General features: G+C 41.6%; 1 protein-coding gene across 1 annotated transcript; it reads right to left on the bottom strand.

Annotated features, from left to right (window-relative positions):
* Positions 1 to 16,903, bottom strand: LOC132876113 (splicing factor C9orf78-like). The gene is made up of 9 exons (XM_060913385.1): positions 16,721 to 16,903; positions 16,504 to 16,563; positions 9,553 to 9,604; positions 9,382 to 9,452; positions 9,199 to 9,270; positions 6,108 to 6,305; positions 3,523 to 3,659; positions 3,246 to 3,344; positions 1 to 679 (listed from the first exon to the last, which is right to left on the bottom strand). Exons 1-9 carry the CDS (start codon positions 16,801 to 16,803, stop codon positions 585 to 587), a joined length of 867 nt encoding a protein of 288 aa, XP_060769368.1. The 5' UTR covers positions 16,804 to 16,903; the 3' UTR covers positions 1 to 584.
* Positions 16,904 to 18,157: the final 1,254 nt, after the last annotated feature.

Below are 18,157 nucleotides of genomic sequence, written 5' to 3'. Positions count from 1 at the left end.
TTTCTGAATTCTTTTTCTTTACTTAGAAACAGGATATAGGTATATTAAGTGTTTGCAATTCACTCAAGAATCCTTTCTGATCATCTGCAATACAAACTGTTCAACTAAATATTTACATAACATCCAAAACGAACAGAAATACTTAAGAAATCCAGGCGCACCTGAAGAGAGACATCATTCATTCATTCATTCATTCATTCATTATCCTGAACAATGGATCCAGAGGAATCCCAAGAACTCTGGATGTGAGCCAGGAATATTCCTTGGATGGGATGCAAGTCCATCTGAGGGCATCTCTTACACACACACACTTTGGGGAAATTTAGCATAAACAGAACACCTACTGGCATGTTTTTGCAAGATGGTAGGAAACCAGAGAACAGGCAGAACATGTCAAAATAAAATACACAGACAATAACCCGAACGCAGGAAAAAGCCCTGGAGTTATGAGGCAGCAATGAATCTCTGTGCCACCATGCCACTCCTGTTACACTACAACCAACATCTTCCTTTGAACATTTGACAAATGTTTCTTTTCATGCTTCAAAGAATTTTGGTCGAGTTTTTGACAAGGTCACGAGGGATCAGTATCTTCGGTTCATCTTCTTGAATTTCTCATAATGATAGTCATCCGTGGCCTTCTCATTGTTTGGTCTCTTGCGGTAGTTGGGTGGTGATTCTGGCGGGGAGGGAAAAGACCATCACATTAAACCAGGAACCATTAAGATACTGTTAAATAGCAAACGAATAAAAGCTGGCAAAATGTGTACACTGCATTATGCGAACAGGACCTCTAGTCTTTGGTGATGAATAGTTTTGGATTAATTTTCCATGAGGTGAAAATAGCAAAGAGTCCTGTTTTTTTTTTTTACTACTCTACATATTCTGCCTAGATTTACTAAAACCTACATCTGCTTAGATTGGTATACAGTTAACGCAACTAAAAAGAGTAACAAGTGGCTGTGCAACATGAGTACGATCTCAGTATAGCTAATGTACACTGTTCTTTTCCATACTATCCTGTGTATTTATTATACTGTGCTGCTTTTATTCTGGACTTACACTATTGCACTAAATGCAGCGCTGTTTAAAGTCGCTGTACTCACTCACCCGCATCAGCTCAAGTGTACTGGGGTTACACACACACACACACCTCTCTCTAACTCACCTGTCTGTTGGACTCCTGGAACTTAATAATAACCCTTAAATATTGATCTTTTTATTTGCATCGCTCACATTTCCAATAAAGTTAGCGTTACAGTATAATTTTTGCAGTTACTATTTTTGCACTTACCCTTTTTAACTTGGAGACATTTGTTGTTACACGTTTCCATTTTATATATTTTAGTGTTCCAGCTTCATTAAAATTAATTAAACACAGTCTGGGCATTGTATAGAACGTTGTATGACTGATAAAGACGCACCGACTCCTCTCTGTTAGTTTTGTTTGTATCTCTCTCTCTCCTCAGAATGGCTTAAAGGACCCATGGCATGGTGGTTTGTTGATGCTTTAAACGGGCTCGTGGAGGTTTCCGGATGTTATATCCGCAGCCTTTCTCGAAATGAACCCTCGGCACGTAGATATAGCCTCCTGGGATAAAGCCCCATTTCAGCCCTTTTCCCAGTGCGTCGTTTTGCTAATGAGAAGCATGGAGGCGGGGAAGGGGGAAGTGTAAAGGGTGGGCCGTGGGGGGAGGGGGAGGGGCTTGACCAAGCTGCGGGCATGCTACCTGTGTGTGAACAGTAGCAATGGCAGGTCAAGCAACAGTCCAAGCTTTCGCGTTTGACCCGGAGTCCGACCCCGAAGCAGAAGCGCAAGCAGTTGAACAAAACCCCGTTCTCCCTCGGACTCCTTTTGTAAACTCAACGTGACACAGAGAACAGAGAGTGAGCGTGTTCGGAGTGGTAGTTTACGAACGTATAATACCCTAGGCTTGAACACGCACTCCATAACCAAAGAGGATAGAAGCAGCAACTACAGCAACATATCGCTTATCCAACAGAAGACATGCATTGCGGAGCAATAGTCAAACATAAGCTCATAAGTTACAGTCAATTTCCAGACTAAACTCAGTTTAACAGAGCATGCTGCATGCTTTTTGGTTTTGTAGCGCAGAGTACCTGGCTAACTGCAGGAAGCGGTTAGCTGCACAGCTAATGTAGCCATTGCAAGGCTAACGTGGCACCGATTTTAAAACACGGCAAAACGACTTAACAGTTACACACTTACTTGTTCGGTGTTTGTGGCTGATGCGGCAGGGATGCTTGGTACGGACCCAGGCTTCAGTGACAGTTGATGTGCAAAACCTGCCCTGTACTGTCCCAAGTTGTGGAAACATTCATCAGAAAAATGCTTCCGACAAACATACACCGTCTTAGGTAGACTCGACGGCGTATTATTGGAGTAAATAAAATTAAGCCACTGCGTCTTCAGGGGCTCTCCCGTCAGCAGTAAAAACAGACTCCTTCTGTGTTGTCACATCCATGTACAGCGCAATTTCCATGTTTCGCTCGCTTAGGTGACGCCATGTTGTCGTGTCCTCTATGGTCTCCTCACTACAAAATTGAAGTGACGTATCTATGGTGGCAACTTTTGAGCTGGGCGGGCAATCCATACAGTGGGTGGGAATCCGGGGGGGGCGTGGGGATCATCTCCCTTGCTGATGTAGTAAAGGGAAGAGCCTATCAACGCGCCATTTTGACGCGTCATTCTCAAATGTTGACAAAGGGTGGGCATAGTTTGGTTTACACATTATGACATTTCTAGCCACTGGGGTGACTTAAGAAGGTCAGAGGAACTCATTTTAACGTTAAAAAAACCTCAGAAAGTGAAAATTTCATGCCATGGGCCCTTTAATAAATAAAAAGTCTTCATTACCAGGTTGTGTATAAACCTGGGCGCCCAATTCGATTATCACCTACTCATGATAAACAATAATTGATCAGAGGGACAGCACATGTGGAGAGCTTGGGAATTAAGCTAAGAGAGATGAGACTGAGATGGTATGGGCACATCCTGAGAAGAGATGCAGAGCATGTGGGAAGGAGAATATTGAGGATGGAGCTGCCAGGCAAACGAAAATGAGGAAGGCCAAAGAGGAGATACATGGATGTGGTGAGAGAGGACATGAAAGTGGCAGGTGTGGTAGAGAAGGATGCGGAAGACAGGGAGCAACGGAGATGAGGACAAACAGTGATTTGATTCTGAATGGCTTTCATGTGTGACTGCAATGTTTTACACTTACTTTCCGGTGCTGGTTTCTCAGTGTCTCCAACACGCAGTGGTCGTGCTTTAGGTTCTTCTCGGTGGCGTCTGTGAGGTGCGTTCACATCTTCATGGTAGACTGAAAAGTGAGTAACAGTCAATTGTTGAACCATCTTATATATTCAGATGACACACAACAGAATGCTCAGTGTTCATGTTCTTAATGCTAAAATAGACATTTTAACAGATACGCAAAAGTAGGGAGAGTGTATGTATGTAAGAGCTAGTGGTCCTAAATGATGGATAATAATACTCACAGCGATTATGCTGGACGTAGTTCACGGCGATGTTGGTGGGAACAAATGAGGTACCGCTATGTTTCTTCTTATTCCTCTGCTCGGCAATCAGCTTTGCTTTGGCCTCCTCTGTACTGATTATGTTCTTTATCTTTGCACTGCACAGGACACAAACAAGAGCCTTTCGGATACATACACACACCTATAAAAATTAGTGCAGGAAATCACAGGTTTATATTATAACTAATTTACAGGGACTACAGCAGATGCTCCACATCTAACAGTAAACAGATTAAGTTTAAAAAAAAAAAAACTCAATGTGCTGTTAAGGGAAATGATCAACTCATCACAACACTCCATCATTTAACTCTAACAAGACGTCCTGTCATCCTGTCCTCAACACATTTCATTTCCCAGTGACTTTCAGCTCATGAGATCCACCCAATTTTACAGGAACACGAACTACGATGTAAGCAGAGAGCCGAGTTGCTACAAGCGACCACTACCTGAGGTCATCACATACAGTGGGGCAAAAAAGTATTTAGTCAGCCACCAATTGTGTAAGTTCTCCCACTTAAAAAGATGAGAGAGGCCTGTAATTTTCATCATAGGTACACTTCAACTATGAGAGACAGAATGGGGGGAAAGAATCCAGGAAATCACATTGTAGGATTTTTAATTAATTAATTGGTAAATTCCTCGGTAAAATAAGTATTTGGTCACCTACAAACAAGCAAGATTTCTGGCTCTCACAGACCTGTAACAACTTCTTTAAGAGGCTCCTCTGTCCTCCATTCGTTACCTGTATTAATGGCACCTGTTTGAACTCGTTATCAGTATAAAAGACACCTGTCCACAACCTCAAACAGTCACACTCCAAACTCCACTATGGCCAAGACCAAAGAGCTGTCAAAGGACACCAGAAACAAAATTGTAGACCTGCACCAGGCTGGGAAGACTGAATCTGCAATAGGTAAGCAGCTTGGTGTGAAGAAATCAACTGTGGGAGCAATTATTAGAAAATGGAAAAAACATACAAGACCACTGATAATCTCCCTCGATCTGGGGCTCCACGCAAGATCTCACCCCGTGGGGTCAAAATGATCACAAGAATGATGAGCAAAAATCCCAGAACCACACGGGGGGACCTAGTGAATGACCTGCAGAGAGCTGGGACCAAAGTAACAAAGGCTACCATCAGTAACACACTACGCCACCAGGGACTCAAATCCTGCAGTGCCAGACGTGTCCCCCTGCTTAAGCCAGTACATGTCCAGGCCAGTCTGAAGTTTGCTAGAGAGCATTTGGATGATCCAGAAGAGGATTGGGAGAATGTCATATGGTCAGATGAAACCAAAATAAAACTTTTTGGTAAAAACTCAACTTGTCATGTTTGGAGGAGAAAGAATGCTGAGTTGCATCCGAAGAACACCATACCTACTGTGAAGCATGGGGGTGGAAACATCATGCTTTGGGGCTGTTTTTCTGCAAAGGGACCAGGACGACTGATCCGTGTAAAGGAAAGAATGAATGGGGCCATGTATCGTGAGATTTTGACTGAAAACCTCCTTCCATCAGCAAGGGCATTGAAGATGAAACGTGGCTGGGTCTTTCAGCATGACAATGATCCCAAACACACCGCCTGGGCAATGAAGGAGTGGCTTCGTAAGAAGCATTTCAAGGTCCTGGAGTGGCCTAGCCAGTCTCCAGATCTCAACCCCATAGAAAATCTTTGGAGGGAGTTGAAAGTCCGTGTTGCCCAGCGACAGCCCCAAAACATCACTGCTCTAGAGGAGATCTGCATGGAGGAATGGGCCAAAATACCAGCAACAGTGTGTGAAAACCTTGTGAAGACTTACAGAAAACGTTTGACCTCTGTCATTGCCAACAAAGGGTATATAACAAAGTATTGAGATGAACTTTTGTTATTGACCAAATACTTATTTTCCACCATAATTTACAAATAAATTCTTTAAAAATCAGACAATGTGATTTTCTGGATTTTTTTTTCTCATTTTGTCTCTCATAGTTGAGGTATACCTATGATGAAAATTACAGGCGTCTCTCATCTTTTTAAGTGGGAAAACTTGCACAACTGGTGACTGTCTAAATACTTTTTTGCCCCACTGTACGTCAAGCCCATCTGGCATTTTAAAGAAAATTCATTTTTCTCAAACACTATTTGGTCTCCAAAAATAAAACATTGATTTTTGAAATCTGTGACTATTTTTACTTAAAATAAGTATGAGAATAAATCAGCTGGGGGATCCCTTTAAGAGAAATGATCACACCAGTCCAACAAGACGTCCTGTCAGCCTCTTCATTTCCCAGTGACTTTCAGTTCATGAGATCCACCGGTTTCACAAGAACACGAGCAGACAGTTCTCTTGCTGGCGTCTTATCCCTATTATCGGGACCTCAATTAACCCAGCTTGTGGAGATCTGATTAAATGAAGCCAGCTACACTTGCTAAACCCAGAGTGGGTCAAAATTGCTTCAATTTATACACCTCAGCTCAGGATCTTCCCATTCAGCAGCTGTGAATATTCCTAATTATTACTCAGACTGTAATTCAGCATGGCAGGAGAAACTGCGTTTGTACTTACTCGATTCCCAGATCCACTTCTGGGATGCCGCTAAGCATCTGATTGGACAACATTTCTTCTGTCTTTTCGGCAGAATTGACACGGATGTTCTCGGGCAGCTCATACAGGAGATCCTCAGCATTCTTCATCTTCACCTTCTGCTCCTCTGCCTCCAATAATCCCTTCTTCTTTTTCAGCTCAGTTTCAATGTACTTCATCCTGAAAGGAGGAAAAACAGATAAAGGACGATCATACAAAAATGAGTACATTTTCACTTTTCATTTCCCCCTTCTTTTTCCTTAACCCTCTGGGGTCTGGGGTCCCTGGCACTAATGATTTCAGCATATTCTGATTTTTTTTTTTTTCAATTTCAACAAACCTAAGCAGTATTTTCAAAGTCATATGACTTTTTTTGTATTCAGCACAAGTTCAGCTACAATAATATATGCAGTATGTATGTCATGATTGTATTTTTTTAAAAAATAACAGGTAAATGAAGATGTTGTAAAAAGCAGTTTTAGAACTGTGTTGGAATGTGTGAAAAAACATGACCTTACCCATTCTGTCGAACCATTTTGGTCACTTGAGGTGATTCTGTTCAGTCTTAGGAATGTATCAAGCACAAAGACTTAAATCTGCTCCATTGATTTGGACAATTAACTGGCCATCAAAAAAATTATGTCCTATTGTTTTGGGATAAAGGGTTGGCAGTGGGAGGAGTATTCAATCATCTTCTTTTGGCTGCTCCCGATTAGGGGTTGCCACAGCGGATCTTTCGTCTCCATTGCTCCCTGTCTTCCGCATCCTTCTCTACCACACCTGTCACTTTCATGTCCTCTCTCACCACATCCATGTATCTCCTCTTTGGCCTTCCTCATTTTCGTTTGCCTGGCAGCTCCATCCTCAACATTCTCCTTCCCACATGCTCTGCATCTCTTCTCAGGATGTGCCCATACCATCTCAGTCTCATCTCTCTTAGCTTAATTCCCAAGCTCTCCACATGTGCTGTCCCTCTGATGTGCTCGTTCCTTATCCTGTCCAACCTTGTCACTCCCATCACAAACCTGAACATCCTCAACTCCGCCACCTCCAACTTTGCCTCCTGTCTCTTCATTAAGGGTACGGTCTCCAATCCATACATCACAGCTGGTCTTACTACTGTCTTGTACATCTTACCCTTCACTTTTGCTCAGACTTTCCTATCACAAATGACTCCCGAAATCCTTCTCCAACTGCTCCACCCTGCCTGCACTCTCTTTCTCACCTCACTATCGCAGCCCCCATTTTCCTGCACAGTTGACCCCAGGTACTTATATTCACCAACTTTCTTTATGTCTACTCCTTGCATCTTCACTACACTCTCATCCCCATTCTCATTGATGCACATGTATTGTTTTGCTACTGTTCAACTTCATTCCTCTTTGTTCCAATGCATACCTCCATCTCTCCAAACCCAACTCAACCTCCTTTCTACCTTCACCACATATCACAATATCATCCGCAAACATCATGTTCCATGGTGACTCTTGCCTCACTTCGTCCGTCAAGCTATCCAACACTATGACAAACAAAAAAGGACTCAAAGCGGATCCTTGATGGAGTCCCACCTTCACCTTGAACCATTCAGTTGTTCCAACTGCACACCTCACTGCTCACTACTGGGCGGCATGGTGGTGTAGTGGTTAACACTGTCGCCTCACAGCAAGAAGGTCCTAGGTTCGAGCCCAGCGAACCTTGAACAAGATTAATCCAGCCACTGGGGGTGCATAAGCATACTCTTGGTGCCGGTCCCAAGCCCGGATAAATTGGAGAGGGTTGCGTCAGGAAGGGCATCCGGCGTAAAACTGTGCCAAATCTAACATGCGGAATGAAAAGAGAAATGCCATACCAGATCGGTCGGGGCCCGGGTTAACAACGACCGCCTCCACTGTTGGTCAGCAGGGTGCCAGTGGGAAGTGTGCTACTGGGAGGGGTATTCAATGAGAAGTTTAAAAAAATTTCCATTAATTCAATGGGAAGAGTGAAAACCCCTCCCACTGCCAACTCTTAATCCCATCAGGTCAAGTCTCAACAGGTAACGTTTTAGAACACAGGTCTAAAACTGCTTTTTACAACAGCTTCATTTATCTGGTATTTGAGTTTATTTTGGTATTTGACTCTATTCACTGTGTCTTGAAATTAACTCTTGCACTATTTTACTCAGTTCAGAGCCACAAACAACTCTGTTACACAATTACTCTAATTTTAGAGTAATTTTTTTAATTACTCCCACTCCAACTTTTACTCTCTAAACTCAAAATAGAGCAAAATGAACTATTTTTGAAGAAAATACTTTTAACTCTGCGAAAAATTGCTCAGTCATGTTTCCTGTGTATGCACTACAGCACAGATATCAACCGATCTGCTCATAATAAACAGAAGAAATATTACACTTACTTCAGTTGATCTTTGAGTGAATCGAGTCGAAGTATTAAAAAAAAAGGCACCGTTCATCATCAGTGTTGCAGTTCTCAAGATTGAATTGAATCGTTGTCCTGAATCATGAAATGAATCATGAATCAAATCGCTGTCCTGAATCATCCGAAGTACATAAATCCATCTCGCAACAAGTTTTACCTCCAAATAGCCTAAACTATGTCTGACAGAGCTTATCCTGTTTACGGTAGGCATTGCTTAGAGAAACCAATCGAAACCGAAAGAGCGAAAGTGATCATCATGCCGTTACCATGTGAATAGTCTTTTATGAATGCGTAAGTCAGCGCTCAGCACACCGACTCCAGTGTGACTGAATAAGGTGACAAGTTTTATGTTCCATCTAATTTAGGTAATTTAAAAACTATAATATTATTTGGCAGTGGGCACATAGTACAAAGTTTGTCAATATGTTTATCATGCTTGTATAATGAAAAACTCGCAAAGATATTTCTCAATATATGACCTACTCATTCTAAACTTGCAGAGCTTCGCCAGTGAAGCTCTCGACCCCAGAGGGTTAATAACTAAAATATATATTTTTTTTAATTAATGCATCTCTACTATCCATTTAACCCATCTTTAAACCCTCAATTTAACCCATTAATATTAATCTCCCTATATAATTTTGGATACATACATGTCTGCATCTTCATCTCTTCTGTTTGTCTCAGCAGAGAAAGCAGTTCCCAGGTTCAGATCATCCTCTGCACTGGAATTGAAGGAGAAAAAACAAAACAAAACTTGTTAAATACACTCACCCACTGCAAAAGAACCTGTGGACCAAACACTGGCTTTTACATGTAGTCGCTGGGGCACTTACTTATCTGCGGTTCTGTCTTTCAGGTTCTTCATGTCTATAATGCCTCCTGTCTTGAGCTTAAATGGATCATCCTGAAATACAGGGAGGAAAAATCCACAGAACTCACCGTCACATCACTGTCAGCATATTAATTAAAAACACATAACATCTTCAGTCATAAAATAAGCATACCTCTAGCTCTGCTTCCAATGGCAGCTTCTCTCCCACAAGTAACGATGCTAAACTGGGGAGGGAAAAAAAAAGTGGAGAAAATCTTTAATTTTTGCTTTGTGCTACTGTTATTGTACAATATGTAAGACAAATGACAGACGGAAACTGACTTCCACATTCATTTAAGTCATTTTTCCTATGAATGCCTGCTACAATACAATCAAGAATTATGATAAAAGTCAGCATTTATGCTTATTAACTCAAGTTTTTACCCTCGTTGACAGTTAAATTAAGAGCTGTGGGAAAACATCTCACATCCTACAACAGAAAAAAGTGCCGTCTCCACAACTTCTGCACCGGATTCCTCGTTAATAGGACTATGAACTCTGCTGGAAAACGATGAGTGAGAAAACAAGCACTTGCTCTTTTGTTTTGTTTTAGGAGCTAACAGCACAGCTGGACTGTTATCATTTACGTTTGAGATCAATTACATTCCCCCCATCCTTTGTTTTCACGTGACATCGCAAAACGTGTCCTTTGCTGTCCGACATTTTGATTCCCGACACAAACGCCACACCTCTGCATGACGACCCACCTCACAGATGCTTCAACTGACCAAATGAACAAAACAAGTTAGGATTATTCAAGGTTCTGAAAGTTATCATGAATCAGGGCCCCGATGTTATTCAAAGAAAGATGGAAGGCTGCTGTTAATCGTATTATATCACACATGAGGAGAAATAGGACTCAGTATTCTCTCTCAATATTTGGTTTTTACTCTTAGGACACAAAATGTTGGCAATAAGAATTTACATGGTGAATTCTGAACTACTGATGACATTATCTCACCCAGCTTAAGGTTCACTACAGTAAAACAAAACAATATATACACTGTTTAACTCAATCATCCTCACAGCTCCATAGATACGGTAGATTAAACAAACTGAAATGAGATGTACTACCTGATTAGACCATTTTAATGGTAAAAAAAAGAACATCAACAATACTGTCAAAAAGCAAATATCTTCCAGGAGAGATCTCAATAGTGTTAAAGTACATGTAGGTAAACTGCCCCATGACATAACGTCTCAATGGAAAAATGAAAATAGAGCACTAACCAGAATCGCTACACACATCGCATATATAGAAGATATTACACGGCTGCATGAAGATATGAAGTTTATCTTTGAGTGGTGAATATATAGATATATTTTCAACACGAGAAGATAAACTTCATATCTTTGCGCCACTGTGTAATGTTCTTTATATTATATAGACACTCCACCAAAAAATTCGCAAGTTAATCAAAAGAATTTTGATTCCGAACCAGTTTGCCATTTTGACAACAATGGTGGGAAAACACTGGGAGTGACGTCATCAGAGTGAAATACCAGGAATTATTATACATACAGGACACTCTTTCGATGGAATAAAAACATGTATTCTATTCTAATCTAGCGGGTTCCATTGATTTGGTTCAATAGCATGCAAAATTGTTAGCATATCCCTTATCCTACGTGCATTACGTCACTACCCAATGGAGAATGAGTGTGCAATATTGTTACAATATTGCACATTGCCAAGACAAGATGACGTCACATGTCGGACATGTAAAACTTCAGCGCTAGTGAGCGACTGTGCCAATTTGTAAACAAACATGGCTGCCAGGTTCACTTTGTTAAAAACGGAAGATTTTGAGAGAATTTTGGCTGTCAGCTCGTTCTGTTGTGTGTAACTGCTGATATTGATTTTAAAAGTAACGAAGTAAATTTCATAGGGAAATGAATACTGAGTGAAAATACTGTGGCAAGTGTGTGTGGAAGAAGAGTCTGGAGACAGAAATCTTAGTTTCTCGGTCATTAGCATATGCTACTTGCTCTCAATAGCACTGGCTTGACTGCGCTAGCGCTGGCCTTTGCTAACACTACTGATGAATGCTACACTGGCAGGAAGGTAACTGCACTGCGGTGCTAACAGCACCGAGTCACAGGTAAGCTCACGCTGGCCTTTGAGAATGCTGATATGAAGGGAGTATGTGTAGTAGTAGTAGTAATAATAATAATAATAATAGTAGCTGGCTCTTTTCATGGTCTACCAGATATATTCCATTCAGCTAGCATGATATTGAACTCCTCTGACTCGTTCAAGATCATGCTAGCCGAGTGGAATACATCTGGTAGACCATGAAAAAAAGCCAGCCAATATTATTTAAATACATCACTCAGATCTTCAATGTATTTCGTATGAAAAATGTGAGTTTTTCAACACAAGACGATAAACTTCACATCTTTAAGCCAATATGTGATGTTCTTTTTATTATATCGACACATTCACAAACAAAAAGTACCCACATTTATCAAAGCAATTCATTGATTTCCTCGTGAATGACATACAGAGATTTATGTCACGGTTTTTGATCTCCATGTCCCAGATGTAGCTCGTATGAAAAATATGAGTGGTGTATTTCCCAGTAAAACACTCATGTCTATGTAATACAATATATTTAAATAATATTGACTGGCGTTGAGTGGTATATCAGATATATTCCATTCACCTAGCATGATACTGAACGAGTCGAAGATGAGTTCAATATCATACTATATCACAAAAAAAGTCAGCCAATATTAATAATAATAATTATTATTATACATACTCTTTTGCAGTTTTTCAATGTCTGTTGATATGCTTTTCTCTTGTAAATATATGTAAAGAATATCTAATGAAGTTTTGGTAGCCTTTTGGGCATTCAACACATCTTTCTCTTTCCTGACGAACAAAGAAATGCTTCCGCACATGCGCAGCAGAAAACTCTCCTATCGAATATTCGCATCAGCTCTGACGTGTGACGTCATGTTGTCTTGACAACCATGCAACATTGTAAACCATATTCAAAGCTCATTCTCCATTGGGTAGAGCAGCGTTTCTCAACCTTCTTTCAGTCACGGCACCCTTCAGAAGTATGCAAATTCTCAAGGCACCCTCATATAAAATATATGCAGTCACGCTGACCATACGCTGACCCCGGCAGTGACGTTGTGACATGGGAAAGGGGGCCGTGAGACAAATTTTGACGATGCATGAGGCGTCGATGATCTGCATTACTGTAACTATCGTTTTTTTGGAATTTCAATTCATTTTATTTATTTCAATGTTAGAATATATAATTTTTTTGACGGCACCCCGGTTGAGAAAGGCTGGGGTAGACTGACGTAATACACGTAGGGTAAGCAATATGCTAACAATATTGCATGCAATCAAACCAAATGAATGAAACCTGCTAGGAGGGAATAGAATACATGTTTTTGTTCCATCGAAGAAGTGTCCGTATGTATAATAATATAGTGTGTTTTAGGGGTGGCACGGTGGTGTAGTGGTTAGCGCTGTCGCCTCACAGCAAGAAGGTCCGGGTTCGAGCCCCGTGACCAGCGAGGGCCTTTCTGTGTGGAGTTTGCATGTTCTCCCCGTGTCTGCGTGGGTTTCCTCCGGGTGCTCCGGTTTCCCCCACAGTCCAAAGACATGCAGGTTAGGTTAACTGGTGACTCTAAATTGACCGTAGGTGTGAATGTGAATGGTTGTCTGTGTCTATGTGTCAGCCCTGTGATGACCTGGCGACTTGTCCAGGGTGTACCCCGCCTTTCGCCCGCAGTCAGCTGGGATAGGCTCCAGCTTGCCTGCGACCCTGTAGAACAGGATAAAGCAGCTAGAGATGATGAGATGAGATAGTGTGTTTTAGGGCAGAGGTTTCCATTCAAGAGCACTGAAAACATTCACCTCATCGATGCAAGATAAACACAAGTCTAAATCTGTATCAGGTTCAGAATGTGAAAGGTTTCTTTCCACAACCATCAACGATTAGACGATTTTTAATCCGTTTATTAGCCTTAGATTGTGTAAATCTTCCGCTGCACTAGTCCCTGTGAATAAACTGATACTATAGAAACCGGAAGGCCTCAGAAGGCACACAGTAATATAAAGCTGTGATTTGCCTTGCAGCCGGTGTTCTGATAAACGGTCCTACATCCACGAAGCGTCCTACGGTAGGAGGGGATGTCAGACATGTCTGTCGAGCAGTCCTACATTGCAGGAAATCCTACAGTGTGATTCAACTTTAACTTTTAGTCATAGTTCGCGGTTTTTCCCCCTGCAAAGAACATGCTTCTACATTGATACAACGTCCACCAACCCTGTCAGAATTCATATAAATGTAGGACGTCCTGACAATTCAAACGACTCCGTCAGAAGCTGCTTTTACATTCATATGAATCTAGGACGCTCTGACTCTTCAATTGACCCTGTCAGAATATGCAGAATTAATAGGTTTTTTTTGTCACTATTCACAAGTACCATTTGCTCTATTAAAATGAGTGTAGGACGTTATTACAATTCAAATGACGCCGCAGGACGTTCTCACAACTCATATGACCACGTCAGGATATGCTTCTACATTAAAATATGAGTGTAGGACGTTCTTACAATTCAAATGACGCCGCAGGACGTTCTCACAACTCATATGACCACGTCAGGATATGCTTCTACAGTAAGTAGGACGTTCTGACTATTCAAATGACCATTGGAATATGTTTTTACAATATATGAATGTAGGGTGTTCTGACATATGCTTCTACATTAAAATAGGAGTGTAGGACGTTCTGACAGTTCAAACGACCTTGTCAGAATATTCTTTTACTTTAATATATGAATGCAGGACTTTTTGACAACTCAATGACCATCAGAATATGCCTTTACATTAACATATGAATGTAGGACGTTTTGACAATTCAAATGACCCCACCAGAATATACTACACTCACTGTAAAAAAGAATAAGTTAAGCTTACTTGAAAAAAGGTGGAAACTCGTTGCCTCAAATAAATGAAGTAATATAACTTGTTCTCTTTCAAGTTATCTTTACGTTTGATCAGATAGGTCAGAAGTTGAAGCGCTTTGGTGGAAGATCGTGAAGGGGAGATATTTCAGATCACGGGCGATTGCTCTAAGACAATGAGGGAGGCTCAGCCTCCTCTAAAAATGACGAACATCGTGTAGGATGAATTGCGCTAGGCTTATGTTATAGCCGACCTTATAACATTGCTATTTCAGATCCAGAATCATAGAAATATATGTGCTCAACCCAACTACAGTGCGAAATCATTCTGTTATAACTTTCCCCAGTTCACCTAATGTGTGCGTGAGTTTTTCCCCCTCGTGACAGCGCGATGCAGCCCAGCTTCAGTGCACTTCAATGGCATTTGGGAGCTATGCGCTTTTCAATATCAAAATGCAAGACGATTATTGGACAAATACTGCGAAAATGCCTGCCCACGGAGTCTCACGGACTCCCAGCCTCAGTGCACTTCAATGGCATTTGGGAGCTATGCGCTTTTCAATCTCAAAATGCAAGATGGTTATTGGACAAATACTGTGAAAATGCCCGCCCACGGACTCCCAGCCTCACAGTGGGAGGGACATGGCAAAGCTTTCCGCGAGGAGACTGGTGATTGGTGAAAGCGGCCGGATATTTTCTTTGATTGACAGCTCGTTTCAAATATAGACAGGCAGCGGTGAATCTCAGTTCAGTCCCATGCGGATTCGCAAGTGGTGTGATGTATTGTAAGAGATCAGCTTACATTTCAATTTCATTCATTACATACGGTTTCTACCAGCTTTTTTAGTTTGTATATGTTTTCATTGTAAATAAAGTGTAAATATAGTGTTGTCAAGTTTGCTATCTTAGTTCCAGAAATTTCGTTTATTTGAGTGACTGAACCTGAACTTGAGGGGGCTAGTCAGCTAGCAAGAAAGCTGCGCACGGATGCCAAGCATTGCTGATTTAATTTTGGCGAAGCCATTTGCCAGTCTTCCTTTCGAGGAAAAAATTAAAATTAAAGAGCAGGGTAGACCAACGCCTCAAATTGACTTGGTTAAAAAGGTAGGGAATAATACTCGTTCCTTTCAGCTCTCCTGGTACGAGAAAGTGAATTGGCTAACAGCAAGTGACCCACATCAACAACAGTAAATAGGCTACTTTAGTAATATGTCATGGATGGACCAAAAATATAGAATCTATTTAAAATGTTTATGCTGAGTATATTATATTGGAATATATATTTTTCTGGATATGAATTAAACACAGCTACAATTTGGAAAACATTTTTAAACAAAAACACAGCCGAGAACATTTCACACTACAGACCTGGATTAAAAGTGAAGGGTTATCAAAATTGTCAATAAAACATTTCTCAGTCAAAATAAGTAAAATATAGGGAAAGTGTGTTTGAATGAAATGTGTGACACCCAGCTCTATGTTTGGCTCCCCAAGGTCAGTGCTTGTGTCTATTCCAGAACACTCTGTTGTTACTGCTGAGGTTCCTGACAAAGAGCTGCTTTCAATAATGATCAATTTTTAAACAACATGCCACAATTTTAAAATATAAAATGTTAAAATATACCCCCCCCCCCAACACCACCATCATGTATATTGGACAGTAGGCTAATGGGCCAAAAGAACCTGTTATTTCACAGTTTGTGACGCTGCCAACAACCAGCCAGATCAGAGGCAAGAGTATGGGCAAAATTGATGTGTTTTTTCTTTTAAAATCTGAAAATATCGTAACCGACCAGCCTCCCCTGTTTGAAAGACTACCAGCCGCCACTGTTTCGGATGTATTGCAAGACTCACGCAATGGTTAGAAATCAGCATTATGTTAAATTAAGTAGTAAAGATTGAATGCACGCCGTTAATCTGCACCGTTTATAGCACAGCTGATGTAGGACAAAAATCTGTTCAAATGCCAAGAAATGACGTTTTGTGCTCTGCGCATGCGCAATGGGGCTTTGTAGGACGCATTGACGTGTAGGACAGTTTATCAGAACACCGGATCTACTGTCAGAGCTGCTTAATCAACACCTACTGACCAATCAGAATCGAGAATATTCTCCATTAGGGTATAAAGCTACATTAGATAAGCCTCACCTCACACCGCTCTGTCTCTTCCGTAAACTCTGCAGCTCCTTTGCTTCATCAAGTTTAGTCCTGTGGACACAGTAATTTAAAACTTAAAATTACAACACACTGTCTTCATAACGGGCCAGTCTCAGAAAAAGAGTTTTAAAGTAGTTTCCAAACAAATTGGTTTATTTAGAAAAAATAACTGATTAGCAGTAACTAATACAGTGGACAGATGATCGACCTGAGTTCAGCAGTTACTTCATCAGATTCCTCTTCATCAGAAGAGTCCTCTTTCCTTCTCCTGATATTTTTACCCGCGGGCATGATGAAATATTTCACTGTGTATTTTTATGAAACGTAAATTCCTCCTGCTCCTAAGTGAAAGCGTTTTGGAAAACAACGTTCACTTCTTCTACTGAGACGGGTGGCATACAGTGTTATGGCTTATTACCGCCACCTACTGGGCTGGAGGGTGTACTGCTCTCAAGAGTTTTTCAGAATCACAATGTCCAGGGTGTACCCCGCCTTTCGCCTGTAGTCAGCTGGGATAGGCTCCAGCTTGCCTGCGACCCTGTAGAACAGGATAAAGCGGCTAGAGATAATGAGATGAGGCAATCACAGCCAGGGGCGGCACGGTGCTGTAGTGGTTAGCACTGTCGCCTCACAGCAAGAAGGTCTGGGTTCGAGGCCGGCGAGGGCCTTTCTGTGCAGAGTTTGCATGTTCTCCCCGTGTCTGCGTGGGTTTCCTCCGGGTGCTCCGGTTTCCCCCACAGTCCAAAGACATGCAGGTTAGGTTAATTGGTGACTCTAAATTGAGCGTAGGTGTGAATGTGAGTGTGAATGGTTGTCTGTGTCTATGTGTCAGCCCTGTGATGACCTGGCGACTTGTCCAGGGTGTACCCCGCCTTTTGCCCGTAGTCAGCTGGGATAGGCTCCAGCTTGCCTGCGACCCTGTAGAACAGGATAAAGCGGCTACAGATAATGAGATGAGATGAGATGAGACAATCACAGCCAAGTGAACTTAGAAATACTAACACTACGTTCAGACTGCAACCTGAAACGACCCATATCCGATTTGTTGTGAAATCCGATTTTTTTGTTAGGCCGTTCACATTACCAATTATATGAGACTTGTATGCGATCTCCAATATGAATGGAAAACGACCCAAAAGTGTCCCGCATGCGCAAATTGACAAGTAATATAAGCACATCTACGTAATACGTAAACAAAAAAAAGCGCACTCTTCAAGTTTGCAAGTAAACCATGGAGATGAGGCGAGACCTGGCGATGTGGTTTTTGTGGCGGCGGCGGAACTCACACAATAATCTGATTAATGTGGGCAGCAGACTAATGAGACTGAAGGTGTCAAATTACTGGAAATTTCCAGAACAATCTTATAATCTTGTAATACAGGATGGTTTAACATCCAGGTCCCTACCAAATCCACCATTAGCTTCAGTGCTTAATTTGTAAAGTGGGAGGTCCCGGAGCGCAGAGGATGAGTGGCTCCGGTGCGAAAAAAAAGAAGGGGGGGGGCGCTTCTGGGCATGTATTGTAATAACACTGCAAATTAAGTTCATCTGCGAAAAACCACGCTCACACTCTGCACTTGAGATAGGGACAGTGTTGATCGCGACCAAGAGGCCCTTCAGTTCATCTGGGATGAATTCTCCATTA

This window comes from Neoarius graeffei, chromosome 28 (assembly GCF_027579695.1).
Source record: "Neoarius graeffei isolate fNeoGra1 chromosome 28, fNeoGra1.pri, whole genome shotgun sequence".
NCBI classification, from domain to species: domain Eukaryota; kingdom Metazoa; phylum Chordata; class Actinopteri; order Siluriformes; family Ariidae; genus Neoarius; species Neoarius graeffei.
Note: the sequence above shows the minus strand (reverse complement) of the source record. Positions and strands in the feature narration are given on the sequence as shown.